General features: G+C 44.8%; 1 protein-coding gene across 6 annotated transcripts in view; it reads left to right on the top strand.

The window, feature by feature from the left end:
- DLG2 (discs large MAGUK scaffold protein 2) overlaps positions 1-19,347 on the top strand; it is a 959,957-nt gene that overhangs the window by 457,418 nt on the left and 483,192 nt on the right. For all 6 annotated transcript variants that reach the window (XM_044442340.1, XM_044442334.1, XM_044442335.1 and 3 more), the window contains one exon: positions 6,163-6,324. In XM_044442340.1, coding sequence (XP_044298275.1) covers positions 6,163-6,324 — 162 coding nt within the window. The remainder of the gene's footprint in view (positions 1-6,162; positions 6,325-19,347) is intronic.

Genomic DNA, 19,347 nt, shown 5'->3' on the forward strand with positions numbered 1-19,347 from the left:
CTTTTTAGTCTGCTCTCTAGATTTGCCATAGCTATGAAGTCTTAGTGACTAACGAAAGGAACCTACACATCTCTGAGAATAATCTGGGATTTGAAAGAAGAGGGTAGCAGTGAGAAATCACTGAATTCAGATCAGTACCTGAATTTATCCAAGTCTGTTGTGTCCAAAGGCTAATGGTGAAATGGCATTGCCCTGGACAAATGTTGGGGTGTCTCTGAGGGATTAGGGAAGGGCAAGAAGCTGAACATCATCTGTGATTCCTGAGTGTGAGACTGGCAGGGCACCTGAAATGACCTGGGTGTGGGGACTGAGCGTATAAAACTAAAGATTAGGGTGGTTAAAATGCCCGGCAGACATGAATTGAGGGCTTCTACTGAAGTAAGGCTGCAACAGGTATGTCCCAGTGTACAACACACAAAGATTGTGCTTGTTGTTGAACATGTTATGACTGCATTATACAAGTATCTTTAAAACAATTCCTTCCAATGTATATTGTACTAATCAGTTATAAAGAGATTTTACTGTTTGTTGCATATGTCTTTCCATGGAATAATCTAGCATTCCCCAGCCAGCTGCTGAACTAAAACTTCTAGCTTTCCTTAACCAGCATGCTGGGAGTCCAACATATGGCATAAAGAAACAATTGTCAGTTGGCAGTTAAAACAATGCTAGGGAATACATCTTGGATTTTTGTGTCGATGAAATTGGTTCCATCAGCAATATTGAGAAGGGAGGATTTGTTCTTAAAATCTGCTTTGGGGGATTGGAGGATTCAGCAGAGCAGACCTTAGGGGTGTAGGGAAATAAATACATCTTCAGAATTCTGTTTAATTTTTAAGCCAGCTGTTAGGCCATGCATCTCTCCCTGGGCTGGTTTTCCAAAAGTATGCGGCCACCACTGAGAAGACCATGTCTCTCATACCTGCTAGTTTGATGAATCTTGCTGAAGGGCAGGAGTGTAGGACCTCCAGCAGTGGTCCTGATGGTTGTAGAAGGACATGCAAGCGTAGCCAGTCTTTCGAGGAGCGTGGTTCTAAGCCACACTTTGAACTGGTTCTGGAAAGTAAGAGGCAGCCAATGTCAATGATGCCAAATAGGAAGAATATTTTCCCCAAACCTTGTGCCAAATGATTTAAACGTTCCATTCTGTACAAATGAGGTGCTGAACTGTGTTCAAGGGCAGCCCAACATGCAGGGCATTCCAGTAATGAAGCCTGGACATATTCAAGAAATGCATCACTGATGCTAGGCTAACCTTCTCTGGACACCTGAGTCCTGGCTAAATGCTTGGCTTTTCAGCCACACGGAGAACACGCAACGGTCCCCTGAGGAGTAGTGAATCTTTCTCCTGGCTGTGGTTTGTATAGTGGTGGTCACTTTATGGCAATCTTCTTAGGATTGCACATAGAATCAGTGTCATATTTCTCCAATATTTAAATTATATTGACTAATTTAGAGTGCATCCCGGTTTTGCATTCCATTAATCTGGGATCTTGGTGAGCAAAGATGCATAATGTCATGCTATCGTTAACCTCCTGTATATTGAGTAGAACTTATTATAACTGCACTCTTGTTTCTTTTCGAGAGACTTTGATAAATAGATAGTATGTTCATATCTGGGACTTTTTAATAATTTTTCCAGCAGAGAAAGAGATTGGACCTCTGTAGTAAAAGAATTGGGTATTTTTGGAGATAACGGTCAGAATTTATCAGACCAAAAAATAGATAGGGTTTGTTTTTCTAATTTATGAAAGTAACGGTACAACAGAATTAATATGTACAAGATGCCAGTTTCTAGTACACATGAAAATCCAACAAATTACCACAAAAATGCTACATCAGAGATAAAAGAGCAAAAGCTTGCAGCAACTAGTGTGTTAAAAAGCAGCAGCTGAGTTATTGGCTTTAGAGAGGCAACCAAATTTGGACCAAATATCTGAGGAACTTCAAGGGAAGCCAAAGATATTTTTCTTAAGGCTAGCAAACATTTTCAGGGGTTTCCCCACTGCTGCCAACCTGAAACCAGTTTTATTGGTTTGTTTTGGCAATGCTAGATGGGGTTTATCTCTGTGGTGAGGTATCTCCCTTTCAGGCAGAAGTTCCCAGACCTTTCTTTCTTTGCAAGGACCCCAAGGCAGAATGCAAGTTAGTTTTACAGTAAAAATCAATCCAACCACAATTGGCATGAAAGCACCCTTCTCTTACTGTGGTAACTGTAGGAGGTACCCTATCTGTTTTGTTATTCCAAGAATCAAAGGTAATCCCTTTACTGAGAGGATCCAAGCATGAAGCTTCCAAACTGACCAGGGATAGGAGTCTAATCTGAGTAGAAAAGGCCAACTTTCAACAGAACTCAACAAATAGGCCTGAAGTTATACAGAGAGATTGCAAAAGCCAGATCTTCCCTCTTTAAAAGTTTCATTCTTTTCAAGAATGTTCATGGTGGAATGGAACCCTATAGGAATTTACAAAGCAAAGCATTCAGTTTTTGAAAATACTAACTGGGCATAAATAGAAGAATACCATGCAAAACAAGGTGTTACGTTCTTTGTCAGTATGTGAAATTCATGTTGATGCTCACCTTAAATAAAATCTATAGGTTCGCAGGAGTGTTTTATACATGGTACTTCTAAAGAGTTGTTTGAAACCATTTTGTTACCTATGTGTTGTATGCACACACAGGGAAAAATGACTAGAAGGGCTGTGGACTATTGATGGATTTGATGGGAATGGGAGTTCAGACAGTGAAGATAAAGCAGTTTGGGGAAGTCAGCAAACGACAGTATCAGATCAAACCCAGGGAATGCCTGCGGAATGAGGAGAGTTGCCCCAGAGGGATGGGGTGACAACAGACCATCCAGTGGGAATGGGGAGATAACCCAGCAAGGGGTGGAGGGTGACAATAAAGCACTGTGCGAAGGAAGTCCGAAGCAGCCTGTTTACTCAGGAGAAGGACCGTGCCTTGTGACAATATGACTGATTGCCCACATGAAGGGCTGTTATAAATGTGCTTATTAAAGATATTGCAGCCATATGAGAGAGAGCGAGAGAGCTCAGTATAGGTGTGCTGAGTTAGCCAATGTTCTAAGGAAAAGCAGCAGCTTAATTTTTATTGAATAACAGGCTGCTCTTCTTTTCCCTCCACCTTCCCATTCTTTATTTATAGAAGTGGTCCAACTGTAATCTATTGTACGTGATGGTTTGTTCTGCCATCTTGTGTTCCAGGACTGTAACCACACCAAAGCGGAGCAAAAGGCAAGGGTGTTCAAGCGGGCGCTGCAATTTGTACAGGGTGAAACGAATTGAGAAGACCAAAAAATGTTGAATTTAAGAGGAGTGTTACAGGGGGAGAAAGATCTGGCCAAGGTGGCATCTTTTCCCCCCCAGTGATTATGTATTTGTTATATTATGTTTTGCATTCGCTTTTTATGGGTAACCTACCCTCAAAAAGGGGCTTGCAATATTGCAAATACAGAATATACAATTACACACACACATACACACACAAACACCAGAATGGAATGTATATATCTTTAAGCGAACTGCCCTGCCCCCCCCCCCCCCAGCAGTGATAAGTCCGTACATCTTCCTGGGGAGGGAGATCCAAAGGTATGAGCCCACCACTAAAAGAGCTCTGTCTCCTTTAGCTCCAGCCAAATGGCTTCTGCTGGTTGGCCAGAACAAATGCTCAGGTAGGTTCATCCAGGTGTCGGTAGAGGTCCAGTATCTCTTTGATGAAGTTTGAAGACGCATCTTGTTCCCTGGGTCTTGTATTCTGCCTGTAAACATGAATGCTCCATGCAGATAATTTTTGTTTATGCGTTTCAATAATCTGTGGATTACCAGGCTATAACTGAAAAGATATCGCTACATGGTTTCCAGCCTAAGGATTTAGAATAGAAAATGCCACTGTGGAAGCATTTAAAGACAGAATATAAGGTGCCTCAGTTAACAACACTGAAAACAAATGGTCATTGTTGCTTATTTCTATACCTCTCAGGGTGGCTTATAACAGCCCATAAAAACAGATGATAAAAATACAATAAAATGTCATGAAATAGAGGAGAATTAAAAAGTTTAAAACAGCAAAACGCAGATTATTAAAACAGGCAATAGCAAGCAGTAGCAAAGAAAGAAGCACGGGTGTTTCCCCCTTCTAGCCCCTGTGCGGCCAAGTGGGGCTTTCGAGGTTTCGGAGAAGAGGCCCACCTTAACGTGGCACCAAAAGGACGGCAGATTCGGTACTCGTTGGGAGGCCACCACTGAAAAATCCTTCTCCCTTGTGGCTGTCACAACCTCCCCCCTTGTTCCTCACACTGTTGACACTTGGAGGAAGGTCGCAGATTTCCAAGGCGATCATGGCTGGGAGAGGCCACCAAAGACCCAGGACCATGATCAGTTAAAGCATTTCAGATCATAGAATTAGCAGTCCAAAAAAATGAGAAGCACAGTCAGGCATGATATTAAGCTCATATGCATGTCTGATAATTGGTGATCTAATGAGGGTAAATTAAGTTGGATGGGAAGTTTGGTGATCGGAGAAGGGAATCCTGTGATCTCTTAATCTCCAGTGTAAGAGGAAATGGCAACCAGCATTTCTGGTACTGTTAAAACTGGCTCAGAAATTATACAGTGTTTATGATCCACCAGATCAACATCCTACTCCAGTCCCCCCATTTATTCCCTTTGCTCCCTAACTTCCTGGAACCCTTTTTCACATGACTCACCAAACTTGTTTTTTGGCCTTCTCAAATGCAGTTGAAGGATTTGGGGCTGAATGCTGTTGGAGGATGCATTGATTAAAAAAACAAACAAAACACCAAGAAACTTCCAGATTGGTCTGTTCTTGCTTTGGCTACCTTTTTAACCCTGAGCCAACTGCTGGGCTTCCAAAAGGCTCCAAAGAACAGTGACATGGCGTTGCAATGCTGCTCTTTCCCTTTCACGTTATAAAACAAACAAACAGGGGTCTTCATTTTTGAAATTCGTAGTGTTGCTTTTTAAAGCTCGACCACATTCTTATTATCAGCACGCAGGGGCACATTCTGTGCTGCTCCATTAGAGGTAATTACAGGGAATTTAAAATATCTGTTGTGCGCTGGCAGAACAGGATGCCCTGCGGGTAGTAGGCACTGATTTATAATTATCATTTCTCATCCACCTGTCCTTTTGTGAAGGGGTGTGTGTGTGTGAAACACATGGTCAGTTGTGCAGACAAGTTTTACTGTGCTTTTGGAAACTGAATTAGGAATAAGCAAAAATTTTGCTTGGTTCCTTTTCTGATGAGAATGTACCCAAATCCACCAGGTTCTTCATAAGTGTGGTGGGAAGTACTCAAGATTTTTTCTTTTTAATAAAAAGATAACGTGTGTGGGAGACAGAAAAACTAATTTGTCCGTCCAGGCCCAGAGCTTTAAGTACTCAGCTCTGAAAATCCTGGTTCTGAATTCCTGTGTATTCAGCCCTGTTTGTGATGCTAAATTAGTGTTGTCAAATCTTTTTTTTTTCCTGAATACACTCCTTGTCTTTAACAGTTATATAACAGGCAGGTTCAAAATGTTCTGTGTGCTGGAAACAGCTGTACCTACTAGTATAGATGTATAAACAATTTGTTTTGGCTCATTTTCATGAGCATGTTCCAAAATATGCCCATTTCTTGTATAGCAATGTGGACCCTTAACCCAATTGCCTCTGATTTCTCTGTTCCCCATATATCCTGATACCTCTCCCAAGTTTGCTCGCATGTTTCACTGCAGTGCCTTTATTGGATGTGTATAAGTGTGTGGCTGTGTATGGGCATTTGCATTTAGCCCCCTACTCTCAAATTCTTGGACCCCAACCCTATTAGATGGAGCTGGAAAGAACTTGCACTTTCAAACATGCAGAGGGCTACATTGCAGGGTTGTAGTTGGAGTATCTGACAGCATTTAAAACATTCAGAAAAAGCATTAATTCAACCTTTCTGAACCTGGCTGTGCCCTCCAGGTGTGCTGGACTACAACTCCCATCTGCCCCAACAAGAATGTGAGCTGCAGTCCAGCACGCAGCAGGCTGCGTCACGAAAGGCCGAACACGGCGTTCTCCGGGTCCCGCATCATGACCGCAATACAAGATTTACTCTTCCCACTTCTTAACATTCTTATTTCTTCTTCTGACTCCTAGAAGTACCGCTACCAAGATGAAGATGTGCCACATGATCATACTTTACCTCGTTTAACCCATGAAGTGAGGGGGCCAGAACTAGTTCACATTTCCGAAAAGAATTTGTCACAGATAGAAAACGTCCACGGATATGTCCTGCAGTCTCACATCTCCCCGTTGAAGGTCAGTAATATTTCTTATTGCCATGTCTTATGTGTCTTTTTTTTTAAAGAAAAAAGGAAAAGGGAAGAGAGCAAACCAGGAGAAGCAAAGAGAGCTTCTAAAAACCTGTGTGGTTCTCTCCTTAAGCTGTTACTTGATGCACCTTTGTGCTCATGCTAATCTCTTCCTGGAAGTGGTTTAATGATCGGCCTTGTGTTTGTGTGCTCAGAAAGGTTGGTGTTTATGTGCAACAGGCCCTGGTGCATATAAAAGCTGAGTTTGGGTGAGGAAGACCTTTTTCTAATGTGGCTAAGCATCTAGGGCAGTAAGTTGTGTGCCCTTCATGGGACTGCATCAGTTCAATCCCTCTTTGTCCTTGTTTCCAGATAAATCTGAGATTTGCAGTAGTTATAGACTGGGCAAGACCTTTGTCTGCTGGTTTGGCAATAGAGGGGCCATAATTGCCTGTGTTGTAGAATTTCCAAGATTTCACGGAGGAAGAAAAACGTGGCTGCTGGTGTTTAGTCTGTGTTTGCAAAGAGGCTTGCTGTTGTCATCTTTCTGTACTTTTTGGTACAGAACATTTTGTTTGGCAATAAAACTGTTTTCTTTCTCATAACGATGTTCCACCCTATGGTTGGATGCTAATACTCCATGAAATACGGTATCATTCAATGGCATACGGTGGCATTGAAAACTAGGATTGCTTCCTTGCTGGTTGGTTAAACTTCAGGATAACTACTTGGCATCCTATCATTCTGGGTTCCAGGTTGTACTCTCCAGTTGACTCCCCTGCACCTGTGGATCCCCTTGGCAAACTTACCTGTCTGTGGCTACTCTGATGCTAGGAGTTTTCCCTTAAGTTTCCAACAATGCCAAGAAGAAACACTATGTGAGGCGCACTGTGAGAAAAGTCATTGTTACCCGTTTCCCACTGGTGCTAAGTAAAGGGAGCCCAGGAGAAGTGAACTAAATAGAGTCCTGCTGGGTTTGGGGGCCTGTGGCAATGGCCTGAAATGATGCCAGGCCTGATCTTTATGCTGAGAGTCAGTGCTGGGATCAAGGCTAGGCATGGTCCATAGGGCTCTGGGCCTTGAATCATAGGGTGGAGCTGGAAGGGCACAAGAAGGTCGTTGGGTCCAGCCCCCTGCTTACTGCAGGACTCCAACCATCTCTTGTCCTGACGTCCAGCTAGAACCTGACTTCCTATAACTTGGACCTGTTTTGCTATGTCCTTCACTCTGAGGTGATCAGGAAGAGATCCTGGCCTTCCTCTTTGTGACAGCCTTTCAAAGCACTTGTGAAGAGCTTAGCGCTTTTTCTGGCCTCTGGACCATCCTTGCTGTCCCCCTGTGAACCCTTTCCACCTTGTTTGTGCCCAGAGGAGGCCTAACCAGTGCTGAGTAGTGGGGAACCTAGAACTTCCTATGTTTTGAAAGTGATCCTTCTGTTAATACAGCCCAAAATAGCATTTGCCCTTTTTGCAGCCGTATCACGTTGTTGACTCATATTCAGCTTGTGATCTATAACAGTTCTAGGATCCTTCTTGCTTGCAGTAATGCTGAGCCAAGTCTCCCCAACTATGGTTGGGCACCTGCCGAGGACCAGCGTCCCCAGAGGGACCCACCAAATCGAGCCCTCTGAAGCTGCTCTTCTCTGCCATGGTCACCTGCTCGCTAACCCACCTTCTGCTCTGACTCAGCCAGCGGAAGTACAGTGAAGGAGGTGCTGCAACCGCCTTGCTTGCCCATGAGGATGAGGGTGAGGAAGGGAATAAGGAGCAAGAGCAGCAGGAGGCAGGGGTGGGGAATAGGCGGACCTGCTGAAGGAGTGGCTGTGTTGAAGGTGTCTTGCCCAAGCGCCTTCCAAACCCAGAGCGGGAGCTGCCCTCAGTCAAACATTCCTGACCATCAGAGCACAACGGACAACGTCATGGCCTGGGCTAAGATTCAGCTAGCAAGGACAGTGTGTGGGTTCAGGCACAGTGACATTAACTCAGCCCTGCCATTTTACACAGGGACATCATAGTCTCTTGGGGAACCTCCTGCCCTTTTCAGCTATGATATGTCTTCTGGTATCAAGCACACCCTTAACGTTGCCCTGCTTCCCCTCCGCTACTGCTCTCGGCTTATAATTGCTTCTGCGTTCCCAGCAATGCTGCAGCCAAACGAGCAAAACTGAGTTTGCTAAAACTTGATTTAAAGACGCATGTGTGGTTATGCATCTTGAACTCCCTTGAGTCATTGCACCATCAGGTCTTCAGGCATAAAATGGAGCTTTTATGGGAATAAACACCATCTTGTTTGTAGAATAAGTACTGTTCCTTGGGAAATAAACACCATCTTGTTTGTAGAATAAGTACTGTTCCTTGGGAATAGGCACCATTTTGTTTGTAGAAAAGGGTAATAGATTTCCAGAGTTGATCATCATCATCATCATCATCATCATCATCATCATCATCATCATCCACATCTGTTGTCATGCACATGCCTGCCGGCCCTTCGCCCAGAGTGTGTGAGTGTGTTTGATGAATTAGAAGAAACAAAGGGTGTTTGGCAAGTAGCCTTGCTGGTCTCCTGCCTGCTTGTGCTAGTCCAGATGCTGATATTGGGTCTCTGTGTGGCTGTCTGCATCATCTCTGGGCTGCTGGAGGGGGGACTTTATGTTATAATATTATATTATATTTACATGTATTTATATCCTGCCTGTTCCCAGGGACTGGGACTCAAGGCAGCTCACAACAGTAAACTTCATGCAGTGCATTACAATTCCTACAGAGTTGGCTTTCCACCCAGAGTCAAGCCCCAGCTGCAGCACTGGCAGAAACAAATAGGGGTCTGCAACATCAGGTGGTAGGAAGGAGATGGTAGAAGCCCAGGACTGGCTAGGCCCAGGCTTAAACCCAAAGAGGTCCTTGGGTTAATGTTCTTCTACCATTGCCTGCTACGGAGAACATTTTCCTCCTGCTACAGGCTAAGCTTCACCTAAATTCCTTGATTCAGTTCCAGCTGGGAGTCTGCACCTGAGAATGCCTGTTGAGGGTCTGCATTTGGATAAGTTGCTCGCCATTTTGGACTGGCCTTGGTACTGAGGCTGGGATATTAACAGGCAGCAGAAACACTGAGCTGTTCTGTGAGCCTATTTAGAAACATAGAAACAGAGCGAGTCAGAAGGGGTCTCCCGGGCTATCTAGTCTGACCTCTGGCACCAGCCGGCTCCGCTCACGACATGCCTGCCACGTGCATGTCAATTTCAGTGGAGACTCCAGCAAAGGGATGATGGGGACCATCAAGGCAGGATGCAGGGGCAGACAGATGCAGAATAAGAGGGAAGGATGCTGGAGACATGTGGTACCATCAAGAGTGGGCTTTGGGGCAGAAGGCTGGGTTCCCATTTAGCAGGATGAGCAGGAGGGACCTCCTGTGCTTCACAACAAAATTGCCACATTTTAAAGGAAATTAAGTAATAGATACCGTCTAGCAGAATTGGAGGGCTGCCGGAAGATCTATTAAGTCCAGAGACCAAGATTTCTTAACTGCACTCTTCCCTGTATCTTCCAAAAACACAAGTTACTGGTATTATTCATTTATTGAAAGTAATACCATGGCCCAGTTGTTGTATTTTGAGAAGCAGACTTACAGTTAGAGGCTAAATCCAGTCCATGACCTTTGGTTCCATGCTTCTGCATTAAATATAGTTCTGGCCCAAGTTGCAGGGGTTTAGCTAATGGGTCTCATCGACTCTGCCTTCGGACTGGATCTGAAAAGATGCAAGTCCAACAGCTTTGAACAGTGTGCTTGCCTTGATTTAACACTAGATGGTGCAGTTAGCTGGGGATCCCTTTGGTCTAGGAACGGTCTTCAGTATTGAAAAGGCTTCTGATTCAGGCAGCTAAAGGAACGTAATGTGAGAAAATTCCAGCAGTGGATTCTTTGAGATGGATTGACCACACACAACTCTCTTGCAAGGCTTTCGGATTGGGGCCTGTCCTAACTTGGCGCTGGACTCCCAGGGGAGGCTGAGTTGCCAGGGTGCAATTGTCTGGGCAGACCTGTCTGGCACGGCAAGATAAGACAATGCTTCCACCAGACATGGTAATACAGGTCAAGGTAAAATCTGTTAGGACCTTGGACAGATCCCTGGCTGAAGGTGACCCACAAAGAGCGGCTGTCTCAGCAACACACAAAGGCCTTCTGAAAGCTGACACTTCTCGACTTGCTGTCAGCTGCAGCCCTCCAGAGGAACTGACTACTTCTTACAGGGTCATTGGCCCTTTCTGCAGTCTTGGCTCTGATGACATGGAGGTGGTGAGGACTGCAGCTGAGGGGTATCCTCTGTGACTGAAGAGTCTGGTAAACCCATGTCCTCTGGCCTGGAGTAGCAGATGATGGATGAGTGGACAGAGCCTCTTCCTCCTCTGAATGTTTCTCTGAGCCAGAGAGTTTATCAGAACTTGACAGGTTGCTAAGGTCAGGGAGAGCAGGGCACAAGACTTCATAAACTAGCAGTGTTGGGGAAAACATTTGAGGCATCTGCTTGGGAGAAGAATTTGGAGAGGAGCTGGAAACATCAGGGCGAGATCTGCTCCACCCATCAGAGTTGAGTTCTGTGCTATGTAGAAGCTGAAAGAATACTGGGGATGGGAAGGCATGCTTTTTTTAAAACACCAAACTCTTTCAAGGAATGTCTTCCAACTCCCCTACTACATCTGCAATTCAGATTTACGGGTGTATCGTGATCTCTCGTTCTTCACTTGCTCTGATTGAAGCACTGTCATCTTCCATTCCTCCAGGGAATAGATCTAATCGGTATTCATCAGACAAGAGCAGAACCTGCCCTTGCTAATGTGATTCTTCACTTCAGGATTTGTAATTATAGTGTTGGTGTTTTTTCTTCTCTTCCTGTAAGGGCCCTACAGCTCTACTCTGCATCTATTCAGGAAGAACCATTGCGGGATGCTGGCCAGGTGGGGAAGGGGGTGGAAGGAAGGACGGTCCTGCTTAAGGCTAGGACTTTGCCCATCTGGTAAAATGGTGGTCCTCCAGGCATTTATTCCTTCATTTAATTTTATTTCTATACCCCACAACAGCTGAAGCTCTCTGGGTGGTTCACAACAATTAACCCCAATACAAAAAGATACAGTGAAATTCAAATACAATAAAATTCCAGCAGACACACTTAATACAGCTTATGATTCCAATATACAGAAACGTTTTCAATAAAAGTAGACCCAGTTAAAACAACAGACGTAGCCTATCAAACTCCGTTAAATGCCCAGGAATGGAAGGCAGTCTTGACCTGATGGTGAAAGCAAATGATCAGGTTGCAGGCAGGTGGGCCTCAGCAGGGCAACCATTCTACAATCGGAGTGTGAGTTGGGGGCACCCCTGAAAGGGCCATCCTCCTTGTTGCCTCTTTCTGGGCCTCCCTTGGAGTTGCAGGAAGGGCCCAGAGGCAGATCACAAGTCTGGTGCATTCAGGAATGAAAGCAGAGATTTTTCTCACATGTTCCATCAGCCCCTTGCCTTCTTGTATGGTCCTTTATGGGACTCCTGATGGGACTCTTGGGCCCCATCTTGGGCACTTGCCAAGACCCTCTAACCATCAGGGGGCTCACTGCTGCCAAACTTTGGAGGCCCGTGGCCCAAATTTCTTCCTGCCTTGCATGCTTCATTCTACTAGTCCTCTTCAAGCAAGTGAGGAGTGAGAGGAACAAGAGTAACCCTCCACTCCATAGTGGCCCTTCCTTCTACTCAGCTGTGCAGACTCAGGGGGTGGGGGGGGGAGTTGATGGGCAGCAGGGAAAAAGAGGTGGGCCAATTCAGGAAGGGGGTCCTTTAGCCCAGCTGTCCCTGGTCCTGTGAGCCACCCAATTCCATCCCAGCGGTGACTGTGACCTGCTGGATTCCTGCATGCTGCATGTTGAGATACCAGATTCTTCTCCACTGTTTTGCCTAGGAACCCAGTAATCTTGAAGCAAAAAGATTGTTAGTCTTAACATCACACACAGTGTTGTGAGCTGGCCAGCTCTTCCAAGCAGAGCAGGGCAAACTAAAGTCGTTCCTTACTAAAGCCTTTATTACATTAAAGCTGACCAGCTAGACTGGCTTAGTGATGCAAAAGAAGACTATTGCAGAAGACAGGAATACAAGGCACAAGCCATTAGAAGAACTGCTATTCAGGGAAAAACCAATAATGCTAAAAGGTGATTCTAAAGTCCCTCTCCTCTCTTCCAAAACAAACAAACAAAAAATAAAATAGCTGACTTCACCTTCAAGGGGGATTATGCTGCTTCTGGGCCAGTCTCCTGGAACATCTGATGCTTGTCAACTGGACTGTCTTGATCGGTCCTCTCCCACCCATCTCACTGTGCTCCCCTGAATTCTCTCCTTAATTTGAAGCAGTCTGGTTCCCAGAGGTTGCTTGGATTATTTCTGGGTCTGTTGCCCTGGGCATTCCAGCTGTGAATTCCAATTCTAACAACCTCTGAAGGCTGCGTCCAGAGAGGAACGGGCCGGGTCCCCATGCATCCCCACCATCATGTGACAGTTTGCTCAAACCAGGGAAATGTGGCAGCAGGACCAAGACTCCAGGAAAGCTTACAGGTGAGAGGGTGGGATAACATGAGCCTTGCACCTTTACTGCAGATTTCTGCTATGATAGCAAGGAAAGAGAGCGTATTGTGTCATCACACCCCACATCGGGTAATCTGGGGATGATCATTGTTCTCCCAGGCAGTTCACAGCACAGTCCGTTTATACGTTATCTGTAAATAGGGATCAATAGTGACATGATCAGGTCTGCTGGCAACATCACATGGTTTGAGATGTTAAAACAGAAAGCAGCGCCAAAAGGATCTCTCCAGATTGGGAGGATGGGCCAGCTCAGATGCCATTGGCCTATCCTTGAGGCTGGGATTGTTCTGTTTCCACGTGTGTTACTTTACACTTGCTTGCATTCAATCACTCTTTGGCTGGCCTTTAATTTGAGTCTGATTCAGTCCAGTAGCGCTCCTGCCATGATCCCATTTGCATGTCTGTCTTCAGTGGGGAAGGGTAAAATACGGAGAATTATCCCAAATACTCCTTGAACATTCATTCTCTTCTGAGATGAAGCTTTGTATTTTTATTTATTTCATTTCTGTGCTGCCTCAGAGCCAAAGTTCTCCAGCTGGTTTACACAAGTGCGTAAGATAAAACAATACACAAATCATAAAAACAAAACAGCATTAAAATGAATTTAAAATGAGTTAAAAGTAGCAAAACATACTGATAAAAAATTACCCTGCGTAGTAATAAAAAGAATCAACCTTAGGCTCCTGGATAACAAAGCAGAACTATAAAGGCCTCAGCATAAAGGGCTGTCTTAACCTGGCTCTGAAAAGATGGAAGTTTGGTACCATGTGGGTTGCAGTGGGGAGGTTGTTCCAAAGATGGGGGCCACCACAAAGAAAGCCTTCCCCCTGTTGCCATCCTCTGAGCTTCCTGCCGGGTTGGCACTCGAAGGAAGGTACCAGAGGTTGAATGCAGTGTATGATGTTTAAACTCCTGCATGGTATCTAAAAAAAACCAAACCCTAACCTGAGCATATTTTTCTTGAAGGTTTAAAGGGTATGGTACGCAGGAACAAAATACATTTTTTATCAGTGCTTTCAACAGATGATGGTGGGTGGGTTGCAGGTTGTCAATTTCTGCTTTTCTGCAGCCCATCATAAGTTGTTGCCTATTTCTCCAGGAAGAAATACCAGCATCCTTGTGGCCCACTTTGAATTCCTGAATTCCACCCTCTGCAGTTAAATTGTTTGCTGACAGCAACGATTTGATTAGATCTCTTAAACCTGTCACATGCCAAATTGATAAGCAAGATGCTGTGTGCAGCTGCCTAAATTGGGCTAAAATAGCCATCACTCTTGGGTTTAGGATAAAACCCCCGAAGGACACTTTGAAAGGAGAGGAGATCAGTAATGGGAAATGTGAGAACAATTTGCTAGCCTTTTCCATCTAATTTATGTAATTCGGTTATATGGCATATGGTGTCTATTCATAGAACCACAGGGCTGGAAGGCACCATTGCCCAGCTTCCTGCCAATAGAGGAAAGCTACTGCAGTATAGTTGGAAGGCTGGTGTCTGCTTAAGAACCAGGAATGAAGGAGAGTTGGTTGCAACTGTTGGCTGTAAGATCTAAAAGGTGATCAGTACAAAACTCAGGAACCATTCTTTGCCTGGTCTGACGTCCTTCTGCCCATTGCTGTCCTTAGTTGCCCACTTTCTGACCAGTTTTGCAAGTGGATTAAAGATTCCTCTGCTGGTGGTTTGAATGTTGGAGACGGAGGCTAGGAGATCTAGGTTCTATCTCCCCCCCCCCCACCCCACCGCCATAAAGCTCATGGGGTGACATTGGGCCAGTCATTCCCTCTCAGTCCTACCTACCACACAGGTTTGTTGTTGTGAGAATAAAATGGAGTGGAGAAGGTCCCTGTAAGCTGCTTTGGGTTTCTCACAAGAGGAAAAATGGAGTAGAAATGCAATGTAATAATACTATAGGCACAGACTTCTACAGAAGTCCATTTCATTTCATTAACAAGGACTGATGTTTGCCCACAAAAGTGTGTGTCTTGTTAGTAGGGAGTAGAGAACAAGCAAGGGCAAGAAATGTTAGTGGGTAGAGAGGGAAATGTGTAAGGATAGCTTAGGGGCATAACATGAGCTTTGGATTCAGAAGCTCCTGCCTCCTGTGATAAGCTGTACATTTCTAGTCCAGAAATGACGTTCTGCGACTACTCTGCAGTTGGAAGTTGATTCTTTCTCAGCAGAACAGAGCACAAGAAGTGCTCTTGTCCTCTGGTACTTCCCTCAAGCCACTGGCCTACCTGGAAACTGGCAGCTTTCTTCTGTTCCTCCTGCTCCTCCTGCTTCTGCTGCTGCTCCTCCTCCTCCTCCTTGTCATTTGAGTCCTTATCCTTGGCTTGCTGCCCAGTTCCTTCCAGCTCCTACTTTGTGCTCTGATCTTGATCAAGGTGCACAAGAAATTGTGCCTCAGTGCGAGCGAGAATACAATTCTTGTGAAATCTTCACAGCTTGCCAAGCATGCTTTCATGTTCAAAGGTATGCACTTTGCCTCCAGAACTGCAATTTTATTCTTTAGCCCATGGAGGGAAAGTGTTCATGTTTTTGTGATCAGAAAACCAGTCTCCGGGTGTGTTCACTGAAGGAGGCCCAGAGGTGGCCGCAAGGGCTTTCTTGTGGTGGCCCCCAATTGTACAAGAGAGCCAGTGTGCTTTACTGGAGAGGGGTTGGCAATGGAACTTGGAAGATCCAGGTTCTACTCCCCACTCAGCCATGAAGCTCACTGAGGGACTCTGGGCAGTCACCAACTCTCAGCTGAACCTACGTCGTAGGGTCTGACAAATATAACAGGGAGGGAGGATAATCTTATAAAGTGCCTTGGCTTTCTTGCAAGAAGTGGGGTATAAATGTAATGAAATACTCTCCCCGGTGAGGCCTGCCTGGTGCCAACACTGTTACCTTTTCAGTGTCAGGTTAAGGCCTTCTTTCCTTAGGCAGGTGGAAACACATGGATAAGTTGTAATCAGGTATTATTATTATTATTATTATTATTATTATTATTATTATTATTATTATTATTACATTTCTATGCCGCCCCTTGCCGAAGCCTCGGGGCTTACAACACAATAAAATACATTGAAATACAATAGAACATAATAAATTACCAATAAATACAAAAATACAAAAAATACATTGAGATACAAACATAATAATATAAAATTAAAATTAACAGTATAAAATAAGTAGATAAAGAATATAGGAGGAGAAAAGAGAAGGAAGAAGTTTTTTTCTTAGTTTTTCCTTGTTGTTGATTGCTTAAAATTATTTCAGATATCCATGCATTTATCTGTGTTGTATGTCAATGCTTTTGTATGCATACTGTTTTTATAATGTATATTTATGATTTTAATACTTGTGAATCCAGGGAGCTTTGCCTTTTAGACAGTATAGAGATGCATAAAGTGAAATCAGAAGGAACTAAGTGGCTTCGTATGTCCTTGTTTAGCTCCCAGGTCTTTAGCAGACACTGACTCCGTACTTCCAGTGTTTTAACATGAGCCAAAGAGCTAGAAGCTGTCTATTGCAAAAGCGAAAGTTGCAATGATCAAAACTGTTCAAGTTCTACTAGATACTGGGTTATGTAGTCAGAGTCCCCAGTCCACACTGCAGTTCTGGTCATGCAAATTTCTGAATCCTCTGGTTTTGGGAATTTGGGAGCAAGATTTAGTTATCTTTCTAAGGATATTGCAGTGGCTTAGAGGAATGAAAATGTGCCAAGGTCAGATCATTTTGGATGGATGGGATTTGAAAGCCTCCAATGTCATCTTAGTCTTTCATACACTGGCATGTCATGCATGCATCTGATTTCAGATTTCTGCATCCTTGAGGATTAAAAGGAGAAAAGAAAAAAATAAATGATTAAAAACTTGGTAATTGACTTTGTGAAATGTTTCATCTGGTGCAAAGCACGGAAGGCGGAGGCTGGTAATGATGTTGTCAACACTTTTTAACTTCAAAAGTGGACACTTGTTTATGGTGTAAATTGTGCTTTTGATCAATAGGTAATTAGATTGCAAGAAGGGAGCAAAATTGTTTAGTAATGGAGCAGCCACATTCTTCATGTAAGGGAGCAGCTGCATTGATACACGACTGGCTGAACAAGATGATACAAGAACTGCAGATGTGATGCAGCGTAACGCAGACATACGGTGCCTTTGCATCCGTGTGCCACGGCCGGGCTTTTTCTCCCCAGCTTTCCAGGCAGACCAGGACAAAGGCTTTCTAACTAGAAGTCTTTATTATGTTAAAGCTAACCAGCTAGGCTGGCTTTATAGTACAAAGGGAAAGTATTGCGAAAGTTGGTAACAAAATAAATAGAGAGATAGTTGCAGTGCTGGTGATTCAAGGATTACAGCTTAATGCTAAGTGGTTTATTCCACTTTGTTGTGAAGTGCCCAGAGTTTTCTAGCCATTGGCTGGCCGAGACAAACTGTGAGCCAGAAGAAAATGACGAGTGTGCTTGCAGGCCCAGGAGGTTTGCTTATTCCAGCTCTAGCCCGGCTACAGATTGCTTAGCCCCTGGACAGGAAGATAGCTGCAGCGAGCTCCATGTGGCAAGAATGAGATGCAGTTGCTCCAGGGGGGGTCTTCTTGGTGGTGGCGCCCCAATTGTGGAATGGCTTCCCTGCTCATGGTGAAGCATAAGGGACTGTAGGAAGAGACCTGCTGTGTCAGCTGAAAGGCCTGTTTAGTCTGGCGTTGTGTTCCTACAGCAAGCACACAAAAGCATACAATGCGTGAAGAGCTGTGCTGGATCAGACCCAACTGAATGTGGGAATCCCCCAAGGTGAACACGAGCGCTAGTGCTCTCCTGTTACATCATAGTCATTAGTATGTATGTGTGTGTATATATATATATATATATAACTCACTTTCTGCACATTTTTGCCTCCTTTTTGTGACTGCATTCCTTAAAAAAAATGTATAACCAAATGTCCATAACCAGTGCAGCTCCTTGAACCATTGTTTAAGGCTGAATCTCCATTAATCTGTTCGACTGTTTATTGTTTATTTATTAAAAGCTTTTCTAACCCATCCACTACTAGCATCTCGGGATGGCTTACATTATTCTGTTCATTATATTTCTAGCAGGCCTAAAAACAAATGCTCTCTGGGTAGATTACAAACCCATAGAAGAATAAAATACAATATTTGTGTTTTTAAAATGGCATTTAATTACAGTTTTAAAATTCTCACCTTTGAATGCGCTGGAACAAAGGAGGGCATATTCAGCCAGTTGAGGCTTTGTAAGAGGGCTCTGCTTTGTTCTGGCAGCTGAGCTTCTCTGGGTTGATGGATTCTGGCGCTGACGCAGCACCTTCGCTGGAGGTGAGCTGAGATCGGCTGCAAAGCGCTTTGCTCAAATTGAGCAACTTTGCTTCAGTGGCCCTTTTGAGTGCCAGGCAGTATGTGGAAGGTTTTGTGAAGGTGAAACTGACCCAACGGAAAAAGAAAACATCTGATTTTAGAAGGAGATCTGGGAAATCTGCTCCTGTGTGGTGACCAGGTGGATCTCACCAAAGGGTGCCTCGCCTTCGGGAATGGGGAATGGGTTGAGTGGGTTGGGGCAGAAGGTCCCCAGTGGCCTTTGGGGCAGAAACATAGAAACAGAGCGAGTCAGAAGGGGTCTCCCAGGCCATCTAGTCTGACCCCCGGCTCCAGCCGGCTCTGCTCACGACATGGGAGACTTGAAAAGGAGAGTGGGCAGCAACTTGCACCTGGAGCTCAAACTTCTGCAGCGTGGATGGGCAGCCTCCGGGAACTACTCGTAGGTCGGGCATGCAGCTTCTGCCCTGCCGCTGTCTTCGGAAGCAGCCCTTCAAGTAGGCAGGTTTTCTGGAGAGCCTCGAAGAAGCAGCAGCAATATGGGCTCAGCATGCCGTCAAGTTAATGTATGGAAGGGTCCTTAAGTCAGGACACCCTCCAAGGTCTTATCCCATGTGGAGGCCACCTTCCCCTCACCAGGGCCAGTGGCAGAGAGCAATGTTCCCCGCCCGCATTTTCACCCACTTGCTTGAGAGGCAGAGAGCCAGTGAGCAGGAAGGAGGGACCAGGAGGTGTGGACCATGGTCTAGGCCAAGCAAGAAGGAGGTGAACAAGCTGGTTGCAGGGGTTAAGAGGAGCTCTTCCGGCAGCCTTTTATCAGGGTGCAGCCCCCTGGTATGATGCGAGTTTCAATGCTGGCTCTAACTTAGCACGTTGACTGCCACAAGAGAGCCACAAGCCAAGGTGGCTTTAGGAAACAGTACATTCAGGGAAGGTGGTGCTGTGGATTTTACCTACAAGAATGCAAAGTATAGAGGTAGTATTTTATGCATTGATTCATTTTGAAGGTTTGTATTCTGCCTTTCTTCCAAGGAGCTCAAGGCCAACAGCATCTGGCAAAGTAAAATGGCGGCTGGTGCTTGGCATTCGCTG

Source organism: Varanus komodoensis, unplaced genomic scaffold, assembly GCF_004798865.1.
Source record: "Varanus komodoensis strain SLA01 unplaced genomic scaffold, ASM479886v1 scaffold4, whole genome shotgun sequence".
NCBI classification, from domain to species: Eukaryota; Metazoa; Chordata; class Lepidosauria; order Squamata; family Varanidae; genus Varanus; species Varanus komodoensis.